Source organism: Strix aluco, chromosome 8 (assembly GCF_031877795.1).
Source record: "Strix aluco isolate bStrAlu1 chromosome 8, bStrAlu1.hap1, whole genome shotgun sequence".
In the NCBI taxonomy this organism is placed as follows: domain Eukaryota; kingdom Metazoa; phylum Chordata; class Aves; order Strigiformes; family Strigidae; genus Strix; species Strix aluco.
This window is the reverse complement of record NC_133938.1, coordinates 27,211,167-27,231,450: the sequence shown is the minus strand read 5'-3', so window position 1 is coordinate 27,231,450 and position 20,284 is coordinate 27,211,167. Positions and strand designations below refer to the sequence as shown.

Here is a 20,284-nt window from a genome sequence, read left to right as displayed (position 1 = left end):
ATCTCTTGTCTGAGCCTTTTAGGAAGAAACTGCAAGTTTTCTCAATGAAGTTATATATACCATACACTAACAGTGTTTCAGTAATTGAAATATTATGTATTATTGCAATAGTCTGTCACTATCCTTACCAAAACAATTTGTCTATTCATAGTCCGCATACGAGCGGCACTAAGAAGGTAGGACACCACGTGAGCTCCGTTCCCCAGACATTCCCTTTGGTCTACAGAAGACCAAAGATGTTCATGAATCTTTTATTACAATGTTGTTATCAACAAGATTCCTCCATACACATTTTTTCTTATATTGAAGTACCTCCCAAGGTCAATTAAAAAGCATTGTTTTAAGGACTTAAATTTAACATATTCAAGAACAGTTCTACCTTCTATCCAAGAATATTAACTCCCCAGAACAACAGCATGCCCTCTTTCTAACCCCAAAGTCACAAGGCTGACGACCTCCAATATATATCCTCATCATTTCATCCAATAACAAAATACCACAGAAGAAAGTTTGCCAAAATAAAAATGGGAATATTTATTATCTTTTCTACTAAAGCAATGCAGATCTTTTGAGATTATACATTGGTCTTTGCAAATGTTTCTACAGCTAAATTCATACTTTTCGATTTTGTAAAAAAATTAGACACATACTTCATAGAAACAAAGACACAGGGTATGTCACTGAACAACTGGATAATATTGTAATTGTTAGTAGGGATGAGCAAAGAAAGCTCATGCTTATACTTAAATTCTGGCATTTGTATCATTATATATTCAAGTGGGACAAAATGAATACATTTTCCTTGCACATTTTTAGGTCCACTTCCCAAGCTTTCAGAAGTCAGACAGACTGTTAAATATTGAATTTGACCAAGAGAACCTAAACATACTTAGCAGTACTACATGCACAAGATGCAGGGGAAGGAAGAAAATTAGACCCGTGCATACAGTACAAGACAAACTGTTACAATTGTCAAACGTGCGCTGGACAAAATTTAAAGTTTATGAAAAGTTTTATTTGTTGTCATGAAAATAGTTTCAGAAGCACATAATAGTATGTATTTTGCAGTCATCTTCACTTGGCCTCCTGAACTTTCTTGGCATTCTGTTTTTCTTTCGCCTAGAAAACAAAGGGAGATGTTAAGCTCTGATAAGACAAAGATCTTTCTGGAGCTTGGAATGACTACTTATTACTTTTTTGAACATTCAACAAAATATGCTGTATAAAGAGACATTTTAAATGTAAATTCAGGCCCTTCAGAAGTAGCCTACTACTATTTTAACTAGACCCATATATAAAGCCTCTTAAGAATACATATAGGTTTAAAAATATAATACAAAAGAAACTATAAGATTAGGTAGCTTCCATGGGGGAAAAGGAGACATGCAAAAGAAGCACTGTTTTTAAAACATAATTTAACCTTCATTTTTCATACCTCCATATTCACTTCATTTAACAGAGGAATAACTCTTCCTAATGAAAACATTTTATGTCAGAAGAAAACACTGCATTTAGATATAGTGACTGTCATAAATTAAACTCTGAAGCAAAAAAAGATCTTAAGTTTTTTAGGTCTTTCAGAAGAGCACAGTGGGAAAAAACCTCAAGTTTCTACCAAGATATTTGTGAACAGATTCTCATATAACTTGTATCAATTGACAGATGGTTCAAACTGACAGGGAACTAGCATTTTCTTCCTCACGAGTTTAGTGAAAAGATGTTAGGCAAGAAGAGGGGACAAATCAGATGCAATACTAGCCATCTTTCTGACAAAACCTTTGTTAAGTCTGAATCGGGCTGCTGCTTGTTACCACTAATATTGAACAGAACTGGATCTAATTCAGTGATTAGAATTAAGAACTGTTATCAACAGCCACTTGGGTGGAAATTTACTTGTAAAAGAAGCTTGCTGGTGTTATAAATGACTCCTATTAACATGAAAGTGGATTAAAACTCCACAAGTCACAAAAAGATTAAAAACTGAATCCAAAAGTTACTGTCTTATAAACAAACTACTGGCTTGCAAACATACTTTCCTAAGTAAAGTCGGACAAAGAATGTACTCATTAAGTAATATTTAGCTTTTTTTTCATTAAAATGGGATTCTTTCTCAGTGCAAGTTCAAAATTAGGGATACTGTCCAAGGCACAGGAGTAGATATGCAAACAAGCACTGATCTTATTACAATTCAAGTACTTGACTAACCATACAGTTTAATAACCTTGCCAAGGTGACAGACAGGCTTTAATAAACAAACCTTAATAGTAAATCAATGTTAATAGCTAGACACCTTAAAAAGAGGAAAATAACGAGCCAGTAAATCAGTTTAAGAACAGAGAAAAGGAAGAGAACAAATTTCAAGCTACCTAAATTACCAGAACCTCTATGCAAAGGTTGCCACCTAGTGTTGACAACTAGATAAATCAACAAACCTGAGCATTAAGAGTCCAGGTTGGCAAAACAGAACAATTTTATACATACATGTCTGTGTATGTATACATTTAAATAATCTTTGGTTCAAAAAGGGATATCAAGATAGTGTGGGGAACTCTACCACATACTAATTGGAGCTACACATCACAATTTTACTAGGACTTTTAATGTCCTGTTTAGAAAAGCCCGAATTATGTGTCTCCTAGCATCTTAGGCCCTGTAATGTGATCATTTAGCTGATATTGAATTGCCTCTTCCTATATCACCATTAGAAAAATATGTTTAGGTTATCAAATGAGAGATACGGTTTGTCTTTGTGTAACAGTGCAAAGTTGGTTGGTCCCACAATCTCCAATCTCCGTTGGAATTGTGCCTGTTGAGAACCACAAGGGACTATCAGGTAAATTAGCAATGTATCTGAATGTAGCAGTTTAAATAAACAAACCCATGCCATTTATGCTTCCAAGATATTTGACTGCTTTTAATTTTAAGTAGAAGGTATGAAGAATTATAGTAATATAACTGTTTCTTAAAAGTCAGGTAGGAAATACTCACTTTTTCTACTAATGGTATTAACTGTTGGTGCTCTGCTAGAGTCTTTAATAATTCCATAATGAAAGGCAGGTAGTTATGTTTTCTTCTAATATTTTCAATCTAAAAATAAATTAAAAGCATTAACAGAATTATTATATGGCTAAACAGGGATTTTTCCCATCCTCATCATTGTCCAGCCCCCCCACCTCCCCGTCAAAAAGCTAGAGATCTTTTTTAAATTTCAGCCAGCTAAAAATAGTCAAAGCAATAAAATTCTGAGCACACGGTGAGAAAGTATAAGCAGTAAATTCATCCGGCATGACACATAAATTCTCCTCATGGTCTTTTGCCATACTAGCTGAAAAACTCTCAATGATTAAGTAGGTTATATGGTTTAGCCACTGCTATAACACTGGTATCTAAACCATTCACTTTTTTTTTTCCACCCTCAACTTAAATTGCAGTTCAACCTATGTATTTTTACAGTCCCTTGGTAGTTGTGGCCTCAGCCTAGGCTGAAGACAAACATTTCTGTAACGCAAAAGCATAACTGTTTTTGTTATTCTAAACATTTTGCAGCTTCTACAAGGATTCAATCCTTCAGAAAGTTAGGAGATTGATTATTTTTGCAACTGAGAGGAATGACCTCCATAGATCCCAAGTAGATACCCTAACATAAAAAAATGTGGATTTTTAAGCAGTTTCCACAATATTTCCAGATACAATTAGAGACTTTAAGGTTTTTTGTGCCCCAATTTCATTTGTTTGCTTACTCTCGTTCTTGATAAAGCACATGCTTTTTTGTTTGGGTTTTGTTTTGGTTTGGTTTTTGGGGTTTTTTTGGCGTTTTTTTGGTTTTTTTTGGTTTTTTTTTTAATAGTTTCTTGAATTGCATCCTGATGTTGTGGAACAGAATGTAGTGACACTGCTTTAGAGACAGATAACAGTAACACTTTACAACTTACCACACATACAGTATATTTGAAATTATCTTTAGAATTACTGAAGTCTTGGTCTGAACCTTCCAGAAACTAGTGAAAACATTTCCTTCATATTTAGTGAAAACACACAAAATCTAGTGAAAACATTCCTTTATCCTTTGATATATAAAAACTTTTAATTTAAAACTTATTTCTAATCTAGCCATTTTCTATACCTGCCCCAAAAATAGGTCAAGGGATTAAAAAAATAATAATTTGGTCACCCAGCTTTTTTTCCTGCCTCAAAACATTCATTTGAAAGTATTAGGGAACTATCAAAAAAGTTGCAAGTGGTGATCTCAAAGAAACTTGCCTGTACCTCGTTTTCATTAATACCACATGTCGTTTCAAAGAATGATACGCTTTCAGTGCACACACATAAAGTACTTATTTAGGAAAATGCAGAACCTGCCAATTGTGTCTTCAATGCTTCCCACAGAGGAAAAGACAGCAGGTAAACTACAACAAAGGAACAATTCAAGTACCCTAGGAGAGTTTCTTCACTAAAAGCTATGCAAGTACCTGTATGCCACATTAGGAGACATATGTGCAAACACAGAATGAATCTATACACAGAGTTCACAGAATCTCCCAACAGGCCTTCGTTATCATCAACTGATGCATCAACATTCTTCACTACTGACAATGAGAGCTGGAAGAGCTTATACGAATGCTCTGTAGAAAAAAGTTATGACTAACACAAAGTCCTTCTAGTAAAAACAAACAAAAAAATCCTACTTAGTAAGAGGCCACTGTTCCATATAGCAGCGTCATTAGCAACTCCAGCAAGAAAAGATTGATCAGCCTTCTGGGCCACATAGAGCAGCTTCTTTGTAGGAGTTCTAGAACTGACTGTGCTTAAAAAATATTTTCAAGTGAGAAAGATACAAAGAAGTGGCAAAACAAAGGGAGCTACAGAGACCACTACAAACTGACTTGTAAGCCTTATATTAAAAGGAAGCAAACTGGTAATTAACCTGTAAATTTAGGAATGCAACATAAATTTACATAACACTGTCTTGCTAGTACCCATCCAATTCCCTCAGATTAATTGCAACAGTCTTCCATAGATACAAATTTTCCAATAGTTTCATCAGAAAAGTAAAGGCTACATACCTTGTATCTTTTTAATTTTTGGTTCTCTTCTTCAATTAACATCTGGTATTTTGCAACTTCTGATTGTATAGAACTTAACATATTACTTTGATCTGTATCCATAGGCTCCTCCTTCCACAAAACAGAAAAAGTTAAATGGATGATGTTACTGCTTTTTTAAAAATTAGAATGAGTCTGAATGAATCACAGAAAGATTCAGTTTTGCTTACAGTTATAGAACATTCAAGGAATTTATGGAGTTAGTTATAAGCAGATTAGCTCAGGTATTAGGAAAAGAAAAATTCTACTCCCACAGCAAATTAGTCAAGAAAGAGTGCCACAATGACATGGTCATCCTGTACCAAGTACTCAAATTAGCTCACTCAGAACTAGGCAGAGCTGCATCAGTACATTCACACAGCACTACACTGTGCTGGACAGATATGTAGTAATCCTCTGCTTTTTTTCAGTAATACTCCATTGGGAGAAGAAAAGAAGGAGGTGAATAATAAAGCGAAGACACAGAACTATTACCAGGGAACTACTCCAGTAACTTAAACACCATGGCCTACCTCTGCAAGTTGCTGTTGTAATTCTGCAATCCTCTGCTCGTATATCATCTTTCTGTCAGATACAATAGCCATCAAGTTAAACCTTATCTCACCTTCACTGTATCTAAATGAGGAACAAAAAAAAAAGCACACAAGAAAACTCACTTTCAAAATTAGTCATTAACATGATAACTCAAAAACCTCCTCCAGGATTTCATTATAAGGGAATGCACTCTGTGGAAAAAAAAAAAATCTAAATGGATCTACTAAATTAAGTTGTGCTACAGATCCAATCTTGCCACAAAATAAAATCAGACCTCAGATGAACACTATCCAATATGTAACTCCTAATAACCTCTTCTCCCAAGATATTACTATTCCTGTCTGTGGTAACAAAAAATAAATATTGAAATTGCCCAAAAAATAAAACAAAACATGATTTAGTTGACAACAAAACTTGCACAAGACTGCTGCACACTATTAACACTTTTTACTTTCTCATTACTGTTACTTATTAGAAAATGTTGGGAGACTTCTTCATACAATGTGAAAAGTACATTCAAGATTAGCCTAGCTGGCCTTTCAGAGTTTAAATTCTCCAAATGTGATTTGGTAGTAATGTTTCTCTTGTAAAAAAAAAAAAAGGTCTTAAAATAAAAGCCTTTGAAAATTGTTTTTTAAAAATGGCATAAAATAAACTTTTGAGGCTACAGTTTGGGGTCAGAACTAAGAAGTAGGAAAGCCTCTATACTATGTTTTTCTTGTTTAGATTTCTAAAACAAGCCACATACCTAAGGAAAACTTGTTCTCTGTAAATACCAGCTGTATGGATATAACTATTATCTGGTATTTTTAATTATAAGTGGACACACAAACTTTATCCATGGTAATGGCACTCTTAGTTTTCACTTGCAAAGACTGACAAATGTAACAAGAGTTAATAATCTTGCTCCTCCTTTTTCAGAGTACTAGTAGGATCTCTGTTCACTACACAGATACCTACTTCGATTAATCATACAGGAACACATTGTATTTGAGACTCATCTATCATCCCATTTGGCTCATGTTGGGCAATAGGCTCTGAAGTCACACAGTGATATGCACATAAAAATGATGCATAAACGTAATTCCTTAGAAATTCAGTTAAAAGCCTTTAATTAAAGAAAATTAAGAATAAGGAACTTTTAAACATATATAAGTGCTATATTTTAAAAGTATAACAACCATTTACTTTTGTATACGTTTCTCTATGACAGGCCGTACAGCACTTATCCAATCATCTTGATTGCATGCACCTAGAAAAAGTAAAATTAAAAAAAAATTAATATTTGCAAATTTATTGCAAAATCATGACATAGAATTCAGGCTTATGCAGCAACTTCAGAGAATGTAACAAGTTTTTCCTTGGCAACTGCAGTCTCAAATCACTCAGTTGATTTTCTTTTTTTAGAGGGTAGAAGACATTTTTAAATAATATTTAGATAATGTACTGGCCAAAGCAATGTAGCAAAACTAAATTTTAAGGGCATAAGCATCTAATGTTTATTTTATTGATAACAAGAAACAATGCGGGGGGGAAGTGTTATGTAAAATTTTTATGACACAACAGAAATCGGTTGGTATGACAACATAAAAGTAAACAGCAAAAGAAAAGTATGTATAGGTACAGCTGTTCCATTTAGACGAAATAAAGAGATAATACTATGTAAATGCAATACGATGTTAAAAAGTCAGACACAGAAAAAAATATAGAAGGATATATGATAGATAACTTCATTTTAAGATAAGTGAGAGAATAACTAAAGGTGGTTTCGTAAATTGATAATGCCACTTTAACAATTTCAAGACCTTAAAGCAAACGAATGATCTTATGACCATAAAAGTTATGTTACTGGTAGGTCTGCAGACTGTATAGTCTCTCTAGCCAGACTAAAGAGGAGATTTAGCAGCAAGACATTACTCAGCCTAAAAATAAATACAACTGTGAAGAAAATTGTGAAAACACTCTGGAAATGGAACATATTGAGACTGTATCAGACTCAAAAGAAAGACGCATGATAGGCACTGTAGAGCTTTTCAATACACAAGATGGCACATATACCACAAGTTAAGAAAGATTACAAGACACAAAACAGGAACAAGTCTTACAGAGAGTAAAACTATGTTAGAATTAGCTATTCTTTTTTAAACCATTGGGAAAATATTTGCTCTCTAAGAAGAAAGAGGGCAGTGTGTAAACACCAGCCACATCATGTATAAAAAGTGTATGGAGTCAGTTGTATACATGCTCCCACAGAAGAAACAAACGATAAAATAAATGGATATTTATAACCAACCTGGAAAACAACAAAAAAAAGCTTTGAAAGCATGACATAGGAATTGTCCTAGGTGACAATACCACAAAAAAAGAAGACACGAGGAAAAAACATTAGCAAAAGGAATTGCACGTTATCAGAAAGGAAAGCCAAAAAGATTACATAGTTTTACCAGGTTTTGTCAGAGACAGCTCAGACAGTAACATATTTCCTCAGCTAAGGAAAGCAACTATCCACAAGTGGGTTATGTAAACTTCTCCCTTGCAACAAAACTATTAAGGTATTAGAAGCCCACTGGATTGCACGGCCTGTTCAGTTCAATTGCTTACTGAATGACAGGAGAGATAATCAGCAACGTGACAGAAGCAGGAAGAAAACTGCATTTTCAGACCACCAACAATAAAACAATATAAATGACTGCAAAGTACCACCAGCCTGAACAGCACATTAAGAAAACTTTAAAGATATGCTTATTTTAATAACTGGTTTGATCCTGTAACATACAACAAATTTGTTGCAATAAGCTATTGATAAAGTAAAGGATGTTCAGAAAAAATATAAACTATTACCTAAATCAATTGGTCCTTCCCTTAAGCCATCTAGTTCATATAGCCGTCCATTAACAGGAACATAGCTTACAAAGTGAAATGCATCTTCTTCTTTGGCTGAAGACTTTGCATCAAATTCAAACATCTGTTGTCTACAAAGAAAATTAAAAAAACAAATAATAATCTGAGATTAAAAAGAATTAGCTCAAATTTTGCCTAGATTTAAAACATGTGTTACCTGGCAAAACTGTTGTGAACTTGCCGAATGACTTCCGAGTTGCTTAGTGCCAAACCTTTCATCTGCAAGTAGTAACAAAATTAAATTGTAAGCGAACATAGATATAACACTATAATACTTAAAATACAAAAAATAGTAGGCACTTACCGCAGCATCAAAACTTTGTGAAAATTCTTTAAATTCTGACAAAGTCTCTCCTAGATGGATATCTTGATGAGCACAATTTAATAGCACGCTTACTATGGCTTGAGTAGCACAAGCATTATTAATTACCTAGGAAAAAAGTGTTGAGAATTTGTTCAGTACTGGTGATAAAAATTTAAGTTAAGATGGGCAACATTTTTCATTACAAGCACACACTTTCTATGCTGATTCACCTTAGAGCTTCCCTAAAACAGGCACAAATCTAGCCTGAGTAGCCACAGAAAAACTTTTGTTGTAGGAGATGAACACTGGATGGCTGTCTCATACAATTCATTCATAAAACCTGAAATCTCACACCTCTACTTAGAAACTCTGTCATTCTACTGCCTCACCATCTCCCTAAAGATACTAATACAGGACATAGAAGAAATACAGGAACCTTCTGATCTCAGTGGAAAAACAAATAAAGTACTATTCAAAGCAAGCTGCCCAAATTACATTATTATATCTATGGTTTCAAAAAACCTTCAACCCTCCCAAAGAGAACGTCCTTTCAATAATCAGAATTTCTACCAGGAGTACGAGCTCAAAAACCACATTAGTCAGGACAATAAAGTACATTATGTAACATAGAGTTTTTATAAAAAGGTTGCGTTGGATAAAAAATTTCAAATATCCTAGGGAGAAACTAACGGAATTTAGAGGTGTTTCAAGATGTAAAGATTTTTTAAAAGATGGTTTGCTGAATAATAAGTCATACAAAATCTTAGATTTTTCACTTGTTTCTTAATTTACAATACACCTATCCTTCTCAACCTAACATTTAAGTTACTAGCTTGTGTGCCACTATTCCCTACACTTAAGTATTAAATATTCCACTTTTCAAAAATATAAACAAACCCCTTCGTCTTACAGCCATGTCTTTAATGTTGCCTAGTAATACCCAAATTAAAATATAGTATTTAAAGAGAGACTACAATGATTATTAAATATAATCAGAGATTTAATTAAAAGCACAGTAATCAAATGGTATAAGGCCATAATACAAGAAAGACTTCATATTAGCAGGTTTTTTTCTCAGTGAGCTATAGAAAAAATAATCTATCTTCAGTGTATGAGACTATTTTGCAATTGAAAATGCTACTTAAACCTTTGGACTGGGAGAGAGGCTGTTGAGTTTGTATTAAAAAAATGAAAATTAGTTCAGGGCTGTGAATGCGAAACCACTTCCAACAAGAAAAGAGAAAGAAAAAGAAAAAAGAGAAAAAAGAAGCAACCTGTTTTATAATCAAAGCTAGTCCCTAACAAAGGAAAACATACTATGTTAATACTATAAACCACATCATATATTCGCTTTCTATACTTCAGGGTGTTCTCAGTTCAGATTATGTCTGTATAGCGCAGATGATAAAGAAATAAAAAAGCACCTCTTAATTTAACCAAATACAATCTAGTTGACTTAAATGGTAATCAAGGCAGTCAACTACAGATGTAGAACAGATTATGGCAACTGAAACTCAAACAAACTGCTGGCACACAAGCTAAAAGCTAGAGTTCATACATTTACAAAATAAAGGACACAGAAGGAAAATCCATCAAGGGCAGTGAAATAATGAACAGCAGCAGAAAAATTAGAAACCACAGACTACTAGAATGACATAATTCGACAGAATACCATAATATAGGAAAAGGAACAAAGAACTAAAGATTCTCTGAGATACAACTAGAGAATGGTATCAGAGAGAGTTGTAAAAGCAGTACTAGGATGAAAGCAGGAAGATCCTAAGTGGATTAGAGTGGGCTAACCTGAAGCAGTGGTTACAAACATTGCAATTAAGCTGACAGGGAAAGGAGAAAGAAGGAAGAGAGACCTGTGGTGAAGAACTATTAGAACAGTGCTATTATAACGCAGGGAAGGTCACTACAACAAACTGCACTTGTTAAATGATAACTAATACAGGACATTATAGGGATAGACAGCACTAAGTGGTAACTATTTTTACTGAAAAATCAAGATGGAACAATCAGTTGCTCTGACAGACTGCTAACCCAATAATGGCTTCAAAAAAGGCAAGGGAAATTAAGAGAGATTTTGTGCCTAGAAGCAAGGTCAACACAGAAACTGTGTTGGACCAGCTGGATACAGGAGCTTTAAACAACAGCAAAAGTAGGAGGAAAAATTAAACTTGGCAGGGAATTCGTGGTCTCATCAAATATTTGCCTTTCAGCATAAATATATTTTTGTATTCCATCTACAGTATGAGCGGAGTCTGTTTAAGTATGTAAGAACCAAGCTAAACAATCTTGTCTTACTGCTAGAAAACAATATGCAACAGATGCAGCTCTTAGACCAGTGGCCCCCAACTATTGAAACGGAAATACCCTTCAGAAAGTGAGAGGGAGGAGGTAAGGAAAAGGCAGCAAGAAAAGTCCTGTAGCAGAGGAACAGAAGCAAGCACAGGTGATAGGCATAAAATGACAGCGTGTTCCTGGATCTAGATGGCATGAGAGAACGACCAAGATGGAAGAAGGAGGTATCTTGCTAGTGGTAGTTAGTTCACCGGCAGGGTGAAGAGCTCAGAGTGAGGAGGAGGTGATTGCAGTACCAAATGTAGATGAGTGCAAGGTTTTTGTCAGATGGGCACAGCATCCTAGCAATGCACACAGCCAGTCCAGCACTGCTATACACACAAGCTAGTGAGTCCTTCAAGAGTGAAATTGGTCAGGATACCTATCTGCCCTAATCTCCAACATATCTCTTACTTAAGGTGTGTCTCAGAGTTGGCAGAAAACATTTTCTACATTTAGATAGCATGACAATATATGCATGTTGTCCCAGAAAGATTTTTATTTTTACTTGATGAAACTTAAGAGGATTTTCTGTATTTGTCCAGAAATCCCAACATTTGCCTGTATATTTCTGTCCAGGAAGTCCTGATGAGATATTTGATTTATCAGCATTCAGGACTCCAACTTAAAGCAGATACCCATATTTGAAAGATTTTGCTAGCAAAGCTACAAGAGTATTTAATAATATTTGAAATAAAATAATAATAATATATAGACAGATATACATGCAAATTAGTGAGATGATCTCAAAAAAGCTGAGAAGATTGTCATATCACAAAATGAAGCATAGCTTAAAGCAAACCAAGGAGCCACTTGAATAGACTGGCACACTCTTCAATTAAGACGTGTAACTTTATAAGCATGCACCTTTCCCTAAGAATCCAAATTGAGTTTCTGGATCGACTTAAGTCTGAAGCACTTTAAGTTCTTGATGTGCATCCTCTATCTGATGGATTATATTATTTTGTTTTTCAAAAAGCTGTGGACAACCCTGTGCTGCAATTGGTCGTATAACCAGCAAATCTCTGGGGTTCACTTACTAAGTATCCCAATGTTACAAAACAGTTGGCTTTATGAAGCTCAACCTGAAAAATTCAGCACTGGGACAAAGTTCCAAAACTCATTTTTGTTTAAAAACCCTATTGATTTTATTTATTTATTTTTATTCCTTTGGAAAAAAGCTAGAATCTTCCTACAGTTATAATCAATTACTGAAAATCTTTCTGACTTTGATTAGATGTGTTGCAAGTTCATTTTATTTCTTGTAACTTATCTGTTTTCCCAACTTTAGCTTTAACATGGATATCTGGTCTATCTTTATGTCACCAAACCTGAAAACATCAAAAATCTGGAGTTTGAAGTCAACTGAAGTATTGGAAACGTTAAAAAAATACATATGATATGCTTCCATTAGTTTCACAAAGGTAACTAAAGACCAATGGTTTGTAATTAACAGTATCATTTAGAAGATCCCCCTTCGGAAGGTATATAAATTTTATTTCCAATTAAGTTAATGTTTTATTATCACAGTTGCAATGTTCTATCATCACAATGCAGCATAAAATAAATACATGGCACAAAACAAAGGCATGATACCAATACTTCAGTACAAAATCTAAAGAGTTTATTAAACTAAAAAAATTTTTGTACATGAGTCTGTGACAATGGCATTCTTTTTTGTCAAGAGACACCTCCACTTCTGCAGTGATCAGCACAGAACACAGCTATTCAAAACAGTGCTGAAGATAGCTGAATACATGGAGTGGTACAATCATGTAGCCACTGTGTGTAAAAATAGTAGTAAGGGCCTACTTAAGCAACACAGAAATCAGAAAATTCAGAGTTAAGGCTGAAATTGTACCCTTAACTCACCTCATTGTGCCTAGGTATCCTAGCTCAAAGGGTATGTAACATCATCCAGAGTTCTGTGGCCTCAAATAGAGGACTAAATCATACCTAGGCATAACAGGGAGGCCAAATTTAACATGAGTGCACATAAAAGTGACCATTAAAAAAGAATCCTTTAATATGCATGCATATTAGACAGATTTTAAAATTCAACCCCCCCAACATACTCGTGACTCGACTTTGAACAAGATCTAGTCATCATCTGGAATTCAACTACAACATCACTATAAAAGTGGGTATGAGTAAAATGTGAGCATGCACAAGCTTCTTATCAAACTTCTGTTTCCTAATATAATTTTAAAGATGTTTTGCTAGACAGTTTGAGAGCTGTAGCCTTTTGCATCTAACTAAAGTTCCCCCCCGCAATGAAACAATTTTTAAGATGAAACGTTTAATTAAAATTGAACAGAAAGGACGCTGTGCTGTAATAGCATCATTTCTTTCCCATACTAAGTTGTTGTTACATACTAACAGTTACTTTGTCTTGCTCATAGAGGATTCAGAATGACACTTTAAAACTTCTCTGCAGCAAAACAGATTGTACCAAATCTCTTTAGATGGTAATGTCTAAAAGAAAATGTATTGGAAAGACAGTCAAAGACTTGTTGAGATTTTTAGGGCTCCAGTGTCATGTCAGTTTTGAAGATACAGAGCAACAGACCAATAATCTTAAATGTCATAAAAGTTTTGCTAACCCAGAAAACAAATCTATTTGTTCTGGGGTTCCAGCCTATAAATGAACACATGGTTATTTTACTCATCCCTTTCACAATTAAAAAAAGTCTTGAAAGGTAACAAAACCCCATCCTCAAAGCCACCATAAAATTGACTTAAAACATGCATAGAGAAAAATAAAAAAAGGCACATGAGCCCAGCTGCGTGATAGCTGGGAGGAGCCGCTATTTTACAATAGAAATATTCAGTATTAATGCTTGTCTTCCCTTGTGCTCCAGGGTGACTCGGAAGGATTCAGACTCCAGTTTCAAGAAGTGTAATAACCTCAGCAGTATTACAGCGAAACTCCTGTTCTCTCTCACTTACCTTTTACCAGCTTTGGCCTGTACAGACTCACTGAACAAACACATCTCAATGTGGCAGGAGACCGGCCCAGAAAATATGCACAGAGAATCTACAGAAAACTGCTGGCTTATGAGCTGCACTGGCTCATGGAAGTTCAATGAGCAGCCAAGCCATTGCAAGAGAAGAACAGAACCATGAAGTCGAGAAGAGACAGGTTGGGAGGACCAAGACATCCTGCTCTCATCAACAGCAAATCATCAGATCAGCCATTCACTTGAGAAAACGCTATCAGTCCTCAAAACTTGTCAAGTCGGATCTCTAACTAAGCTTAGCTAACTTCCTCCAATGTGAAATTCACTGGAGCTAAAGGGGTATAACAAATCCCCCCCAAAATACCACAACCAGTTTCTTTCATTTATCTGTTGACTTTTAATTTTAATGTCTTTGTGACTATTTCACTAGTTGTTCACCGTCAATACCTGTCCAGGCAAAACAGAACTGACATGAAAGACAAGCATATATATGTCTACAAGACATGTTTTGATTTTGCTAAGCCACTGCACTTGACTAACAAATATTAAAACACAAAAAAAGATATTCTAATTTTAAACTCTTTGCAAGTTACTTTTGAAACATATATTCCATGCCATCAAGTGGCATAACAAGGTACTACTATTTTAAAATAGCGAACACGTCTAGAAACTGCTTTCCATCCTGAAATGAATGAATTCATTTGAATCAATGAATCCAGCACACCCTCCTTAAAGGCAGCAGGTGAAGGAGGGGGAAGATCAGAAAGTTCCTACACCTCCACGAAGAGGTTTTAGGCTTAAGAAAACAATGAAATATGAATACTTCAAAGCAAGCTACAAAATGAAGACTTTTCATTGTTAGCCTTTAATGTTTTGGTTTTGTTAGCAAGTCTAACATTACCCAAATTTTCTGGTGTATATTCTGCAATCCCAACTTAAAGCTCAACAAAGCTCCTCTTAACTACTTCCTTTTAAACACAATGTCATGCTTCAAAAAGGGAAGTGGAGAGTAGAGAGGGGAAAAAAAGGCAGAAGAAGTGGAGCAAGCAGTCAAATGCTTTGAAACTTTTCAGCATCCACAAGACAGCAATTCTGGGACAACGTCATCTACTCAAAGGAAACAAGAAAGATGAAATCCCTTCAGTGAGGGTAAATCTGCCTTCATCTTAAAAAAACCTTAAGAGTAATTTACTCCCGCCATGTAACTACCCTTTGAGAGTATATCAAGGATTTTCCCTGAGGTTCTTTGCATCAAGGCTATTCTGTAGCCACAGCCTACTGATCACTAACAGTATGTTTGATTAGGTAGAAATCACAATCTAAACCAGTGTCTATCAACCTATAAAGACATTTGGCAAACTACTACTGATCATTGTATCATAGGAATGGTGGACACTGCTTATCAGGACTCAAGAGCTGCAGCAGGGGAGGAATGAATAAAACTATTAAAAAGACCAAAGAATAAAATAATCAACAACAGCATGATACAGTGGGGTGATTATAAAAGAAACAAATTAAAGGTAATTATCTGCACAACAGATGCACATGTACAGAGAGGCCAGGAGAGCTAGATACACCTAATGTTTCCATTGTTTTCCATATTTCTATACTTTTTGCTAGAAGTGTGGAGACCTTTATATCCTGAAATTTACATACAAAACATTCTGCATCTGTGGAAAAAAAAACCCAACCCAACAACAAAACCAAACCATAGAACAAAAAAACCCCAAACCAACAACCAGTCTGTGTGTTAGTCTTCATAAAAAGCCTAATAATCTGCCCTTTTATATGAATGCTTTGTAATTAACACATGTAGGGTTACACTTCTAGTTTGCACTGTTACATTTAGCACTGTTTGAGAAGCAGGTCTTGAAAAAGAGCTAAAAACATTTATTAAATACTCCTACTTTAATTCTGGTTACTTTCTCTTGCTTTTTTGCTTGCAAACAACATGCCCCACAGCCTGTCAAAGCTAACACAAAATTTCAGTACTACGTGGTATTTAATAGAGCACAATGGATTACATTAGCAAAAACATTTTTTCCTGTAATTTCTGATTTAAACTCACCTCTCTGATTTAAATACTTAAAACTTCCATGCCAAAATGGTCTGCAAACTCCTGAAGGAAAGTATTATCCTAGAGTTATACTGTCCTGGCTGCACAGCATTTGAGAAACACAAGAAATAAAAACTGGACCAAAATAAACATTTCTTCCTAGAATTTGTTGAAAGTGGTTTCAAAAAAATAATTTTCTCATTCTGCTGAGACCATTTACCAAGTAATTCTTTATTGCACAGAAGAGTTACTTTTATAGAAGAGTGCTGACAAATAAATAAGAGCTTTACTCTTCCATACCTGATAGTATTTTTGTCTGACTTGACAGCTCAATCTGATTTGCTTTGTTAATCATCTTTTAACACAGAGTTCCTACTCTCACAGAACTGTTAAAGTTATTTCACCTTGTAAAACATTAATTTTTGTGTACAAAAAGATAGTTTATTTTTCAGTATTAGACATATCTAAGAAAAATACTGAACTTGCTGTACCTGTTTAGCAAAAAATATTGTATCCAGTCTGGAATCCTGAACAACAGAACCTGCTGGTTCCTCTCCAGGCTGCCACTTGAAGAGGAAAATCAGCCCATGTACTGGCCTAAAAAATAAAATTGATAGGAAAAAAAAAATCACCCGTACTGATGAAAAATATCAAAGCCAGAAATCTCTACTACAATTTAGCTGCATGCTGGTACAGTAACTCTGTTAATTCTTTCTTTCTAAACATAGGGAACTTGCACTGAGATTTTCAGATGCGGCTTTTTATTTAGGCAGAACATACTTAAGGCTTCCTTCTGTATATGCTAAACAATCCCAATTTGAATTCGCATGCAGTCAGTACTTTTTGTAAATCAGGATCAGTTTTCCTGGTTCCTGTAACTATGACAGTTGCACAACACTCATGTGACTTTGTTAGTGATAAATAGCTATCAAAACATTTGTCAATCATATACAAGAGCTGGAACTAAAGTTTTGGTAATCCTTTTAGGCATAGATGAAATATTCAAAGAGACACTCTTGTGAAACTTCATGCTTTGAGTTATCCCTCTGATAAAAGAAATCCAGTTTTCCACTAAAACTGTATCTTGCTTTTCAGACTGCATGTCTCGCATAGTAAACAGCCTTTACTGCATGTTGCGCTGTATTCAGTATTCCCATAAACCAAAAAGCAAAAACTTATTCATCATATCAACCTGAATTTAAGGTCATCGCCACAAAGATGCCACAAAAGGCTTATCTACAAAAGGTAAACATACTACTGTACTGCTTAAGAAACTTTTCCTAAGCTCTGACCAGAAGTCTGAGATGTCTTTTTAAACAGTGGATCCACTGGGGGAATTTAAAAAATGCTGTGTGTTATTATATTCTTTAACAGTGTTTAAGTTAAAACACTATACGTGTGTGTGGGACCGAAGAAGGCAAGTTGGCCATCACTCAAGTCTAGAAAGATACACATCTGACAGTACAAGCAAGCAAAGCTGTTACTTTAAGAAAAAACCAGGTAACGTTCTGATGAAGTGTCATAGGAAGTACATACTACAGGCACCAAATAAACCATTTCTCAAGTAACACTTCTGCCATTTAGGTGTCACTTGCCAAATATCTTCAGTCAGACAAAAACTCTAAAACTACATTTTCTGTACTAATTGGTACATCTTCTGAAAGATTACTTATACAAGCGTAGGATACCCACAGAGGAATAGAGTATGGTCTGGGTTAGAAGACATTTTCCTCTTAAAATCTTGTATGTGAACACGGATAACACTTAAGACATCATGGACAAAATGGTGAAAGAATTAGTATTGCCTAATGAGGGCAGAACTGTTCCATATGATATCAGCCACTGTCAGTTATAACAAGACTATTTGCCTTCACATGCATATAGAAGTGGTTCTGCAGGAAAAACAAGTTACAAAAGTATGTAAGTACAGTAAATTAATTTAAGGCAACAGATGCAATATATTATGTGAGGAAGAAGGGAGATAAAACAGAAGTTTGTCAAAGGAAATAATACAAGCCAATGACAAAATCATTAGAAATCTATTTTCACATTCCAGCTGCTATAAGCATCTCTTTCCAAAATCAGAAAAGCCAGATTAAGTACCAAGGCATTAATAAAAAGTAATTTAACTGCCACATATTAAATTAAATCAAAATCCTAATGAACTTCTGAAGAAAAAAGGAAAACAAACCCCAAAGAAATGCCACCAAAAACCACCTGAGTTCAGTCAGCATTCTTTCAGCAGCTTCAGACAAATGTGAATAAAAACCATGCAGATTAGAAAAGTGCCTTACTTCAATTTTTCAAAGTTCTCTGGTTCCAAACTCCATATTTCTTCCACTTGTGCTCCTCTACAACCTGAAACAAGAAGAGATACAGGTTTCTTCACCTACCCCATTTGAAAGGGACACAGACACGTGAAAGAACTATGGTAACAACTACAACTTGTATGTCCAGGTTATGGAAAAGTATATTGACAGGCTTTAAAACACCTTCATTAAAAAAAACCCAAACAAACAAACAAGAGAGATCAAGAGAAGTTATTTCAGGAATTTCTCCTGTGTATGGTGATGTCTTTACAACACAGCTGCATTCAAAAAATAAGCAGACAAGATTAACATATCTTTAATCACCTCATGTCCTCTGCTCAACTGAAAATAATAATGTTTTTAAAGACACTGTCAGCTAGTCCAAAGCAGAACTTAAAACACCTATCTCCAGAGAAAGACCCACAGTAATAGACCGGAAATACTGGAAGCAATACGCTCAAGCAAGACATTTGCCTAAGATGGAGCCCAAAAAGTTCAAATACTTACTATGTGGATGATTAATCTATTAGTTAAATAAAAACACAAGAGGAGAAGCAAATCTAGACTTCACTTGTGAGGAAAAGACGCAACAGAAGTTATAAATCAATATAACCTAGCATAAAATAATTTTGCTCTTTAACTAAAACCCTGGGTAGACTTATCTGTTGTTACAACCCCATAATCACAGTATTGCCAAAGACATTAAACGCAATTCAACAGAAAACTTAATATTCTGAAAGCCGAAGCAGCCCCCCGCAGGCCGCCCAGCCTCCGGCCCAGCCCCACCGCTCGGCTGAGCCCAGCCCTTCCCGCGGCTCCGTGCCCCGGGCAGCCCGCGCCCGGCCCGGCCCACACGCGCCCCAGGCCCCTGCGCACGGGCCTTCCCCCGCCTGCCACGCGCGGCCCGGGCGCGCCGGCAGGCGCCTGGACGGGCCCCGCCACCCGGAAACCGGGGAGCGCTGCGCTGGGCCCCGGCCCGCGGCTCCCCTCAGCCGGAGGCGGGCCGCTGTCGGCGGCGGGGCGGGAAGCGCCAGGCGCAGCGAGCACGGCCCCAGCCCGGGGCAGCCGCGCAGAGGTCACCAGTGACACGGTCGCGCCCGCTCGCGTCCGCTGGCGGCCACACCGCCCGCTTCCGCGGGAGCCCGTTCCGCGCCGCTCCCGCACCCCCGCGGCAGCGCTCACTCCGCCGCGGCGCGCCGGACCTCGGCCCGCGCCTGCCCTCCGCCGGGCCCCGCATCCCCTTCCCCGCCCAGCCGGGCTCAGCCCGCCGGGACCCCGGGACCCCCGCCAGGGACCCGGGCGGCGCCTCGCTGGACGCGGCGGGCAGGTCGCTCTTGCTCCCGCGCGGGAAGAGCCGCGGCGCCCGGCGGGACCGCGGCCTCGGAGCCCCAGCGCCCGCCCAGCGGCGCGACCCCGGCGCCCAACCCCGCTCCCGCTTTCCCCTCACCGAAGCCCTTGATGAGCTCCGTGAAGACGCCCGGGTCGCTCTCCATGAGGCACCACTCGCCGGCGCTGCTCCCTCCCGACATGGCGGCGGCGGACGCGCTCCCCCAGGCTGGGCGCCGCCGCCGGCCGGGCGAGTGCGAGGCCGAGGCACACCGCTCCCTTCCCGGCAGGCCGCGCGGCCCACGCCGCGCCTGTCATCTCTATGGTGAGGCGGGGCGGGAGCAGGAAGCGGCGGCGCCGACTGGATCCGGGGCAGCCGCCCAGCCGCCGGCGCTGGCACCGCCCCGGCCGCGGAGGGGCAGCGCCCCGCCCTGCGGCTCCGCGCT

At 37.3% G+C, this 20,284-nt stretch overlaps 1 protein-coding gene across 3 annotated transcripts; it reads right to left on the bottom strand.

Annotated features, from left to right (window-relative positions):
- Nucleotides 1-509: 509 nt before the first annotated feature.
- Nucleotides 510-20,203, bottom strand: UCHL5 (ubiquitin C-terminal hydrolase L5). Of its 3 annotated transcripts, XM_074832764.1 has the most exons (11): nt 19,960-20,203; nt 18,498-18,561; nt 16,695-16,800; nt 8,842-8,967; nt 8,695-8,756; nt 8,478-8,608; nt 6,825-6,888; nt 5,615-5,717; nt 5,064-5,174; nt 2,989-3,087; nt 510-1,119 (listed from the first exon to the last, which is right to left on the bottom strand). In XM_074832764.1, the coding sequence occupies exons 1-11, from the start codon at nt 20,039-20,041 to the stop codon at nt 1,075-1,077; spliced, it is 993 nt and encodes a 330-aa protein (XP_074688865.1). In that variant the 5' UTR covers nt 20,042-20,203; the 3' UTR covers nt 510-1,074. The 3 variants fall into 3 exon arrangements, with proteins under 3 accessions (XP_074688865.1, XP_074688866.1, XP_074688867.1); XM_074832765.1 differs by lacking the exon at nt 16,695-16,800 and having other exon boundaries at nt 19,960-20,136; XM_074832766.1 differs by lacking the exons at nt 18,498-18,561; nt 19,960-20,203 and adding an exon at nt 13,060-13,143.
- Between the last annotated feature and the right edge of the window lie 81 nt (nt 20,204-20,284).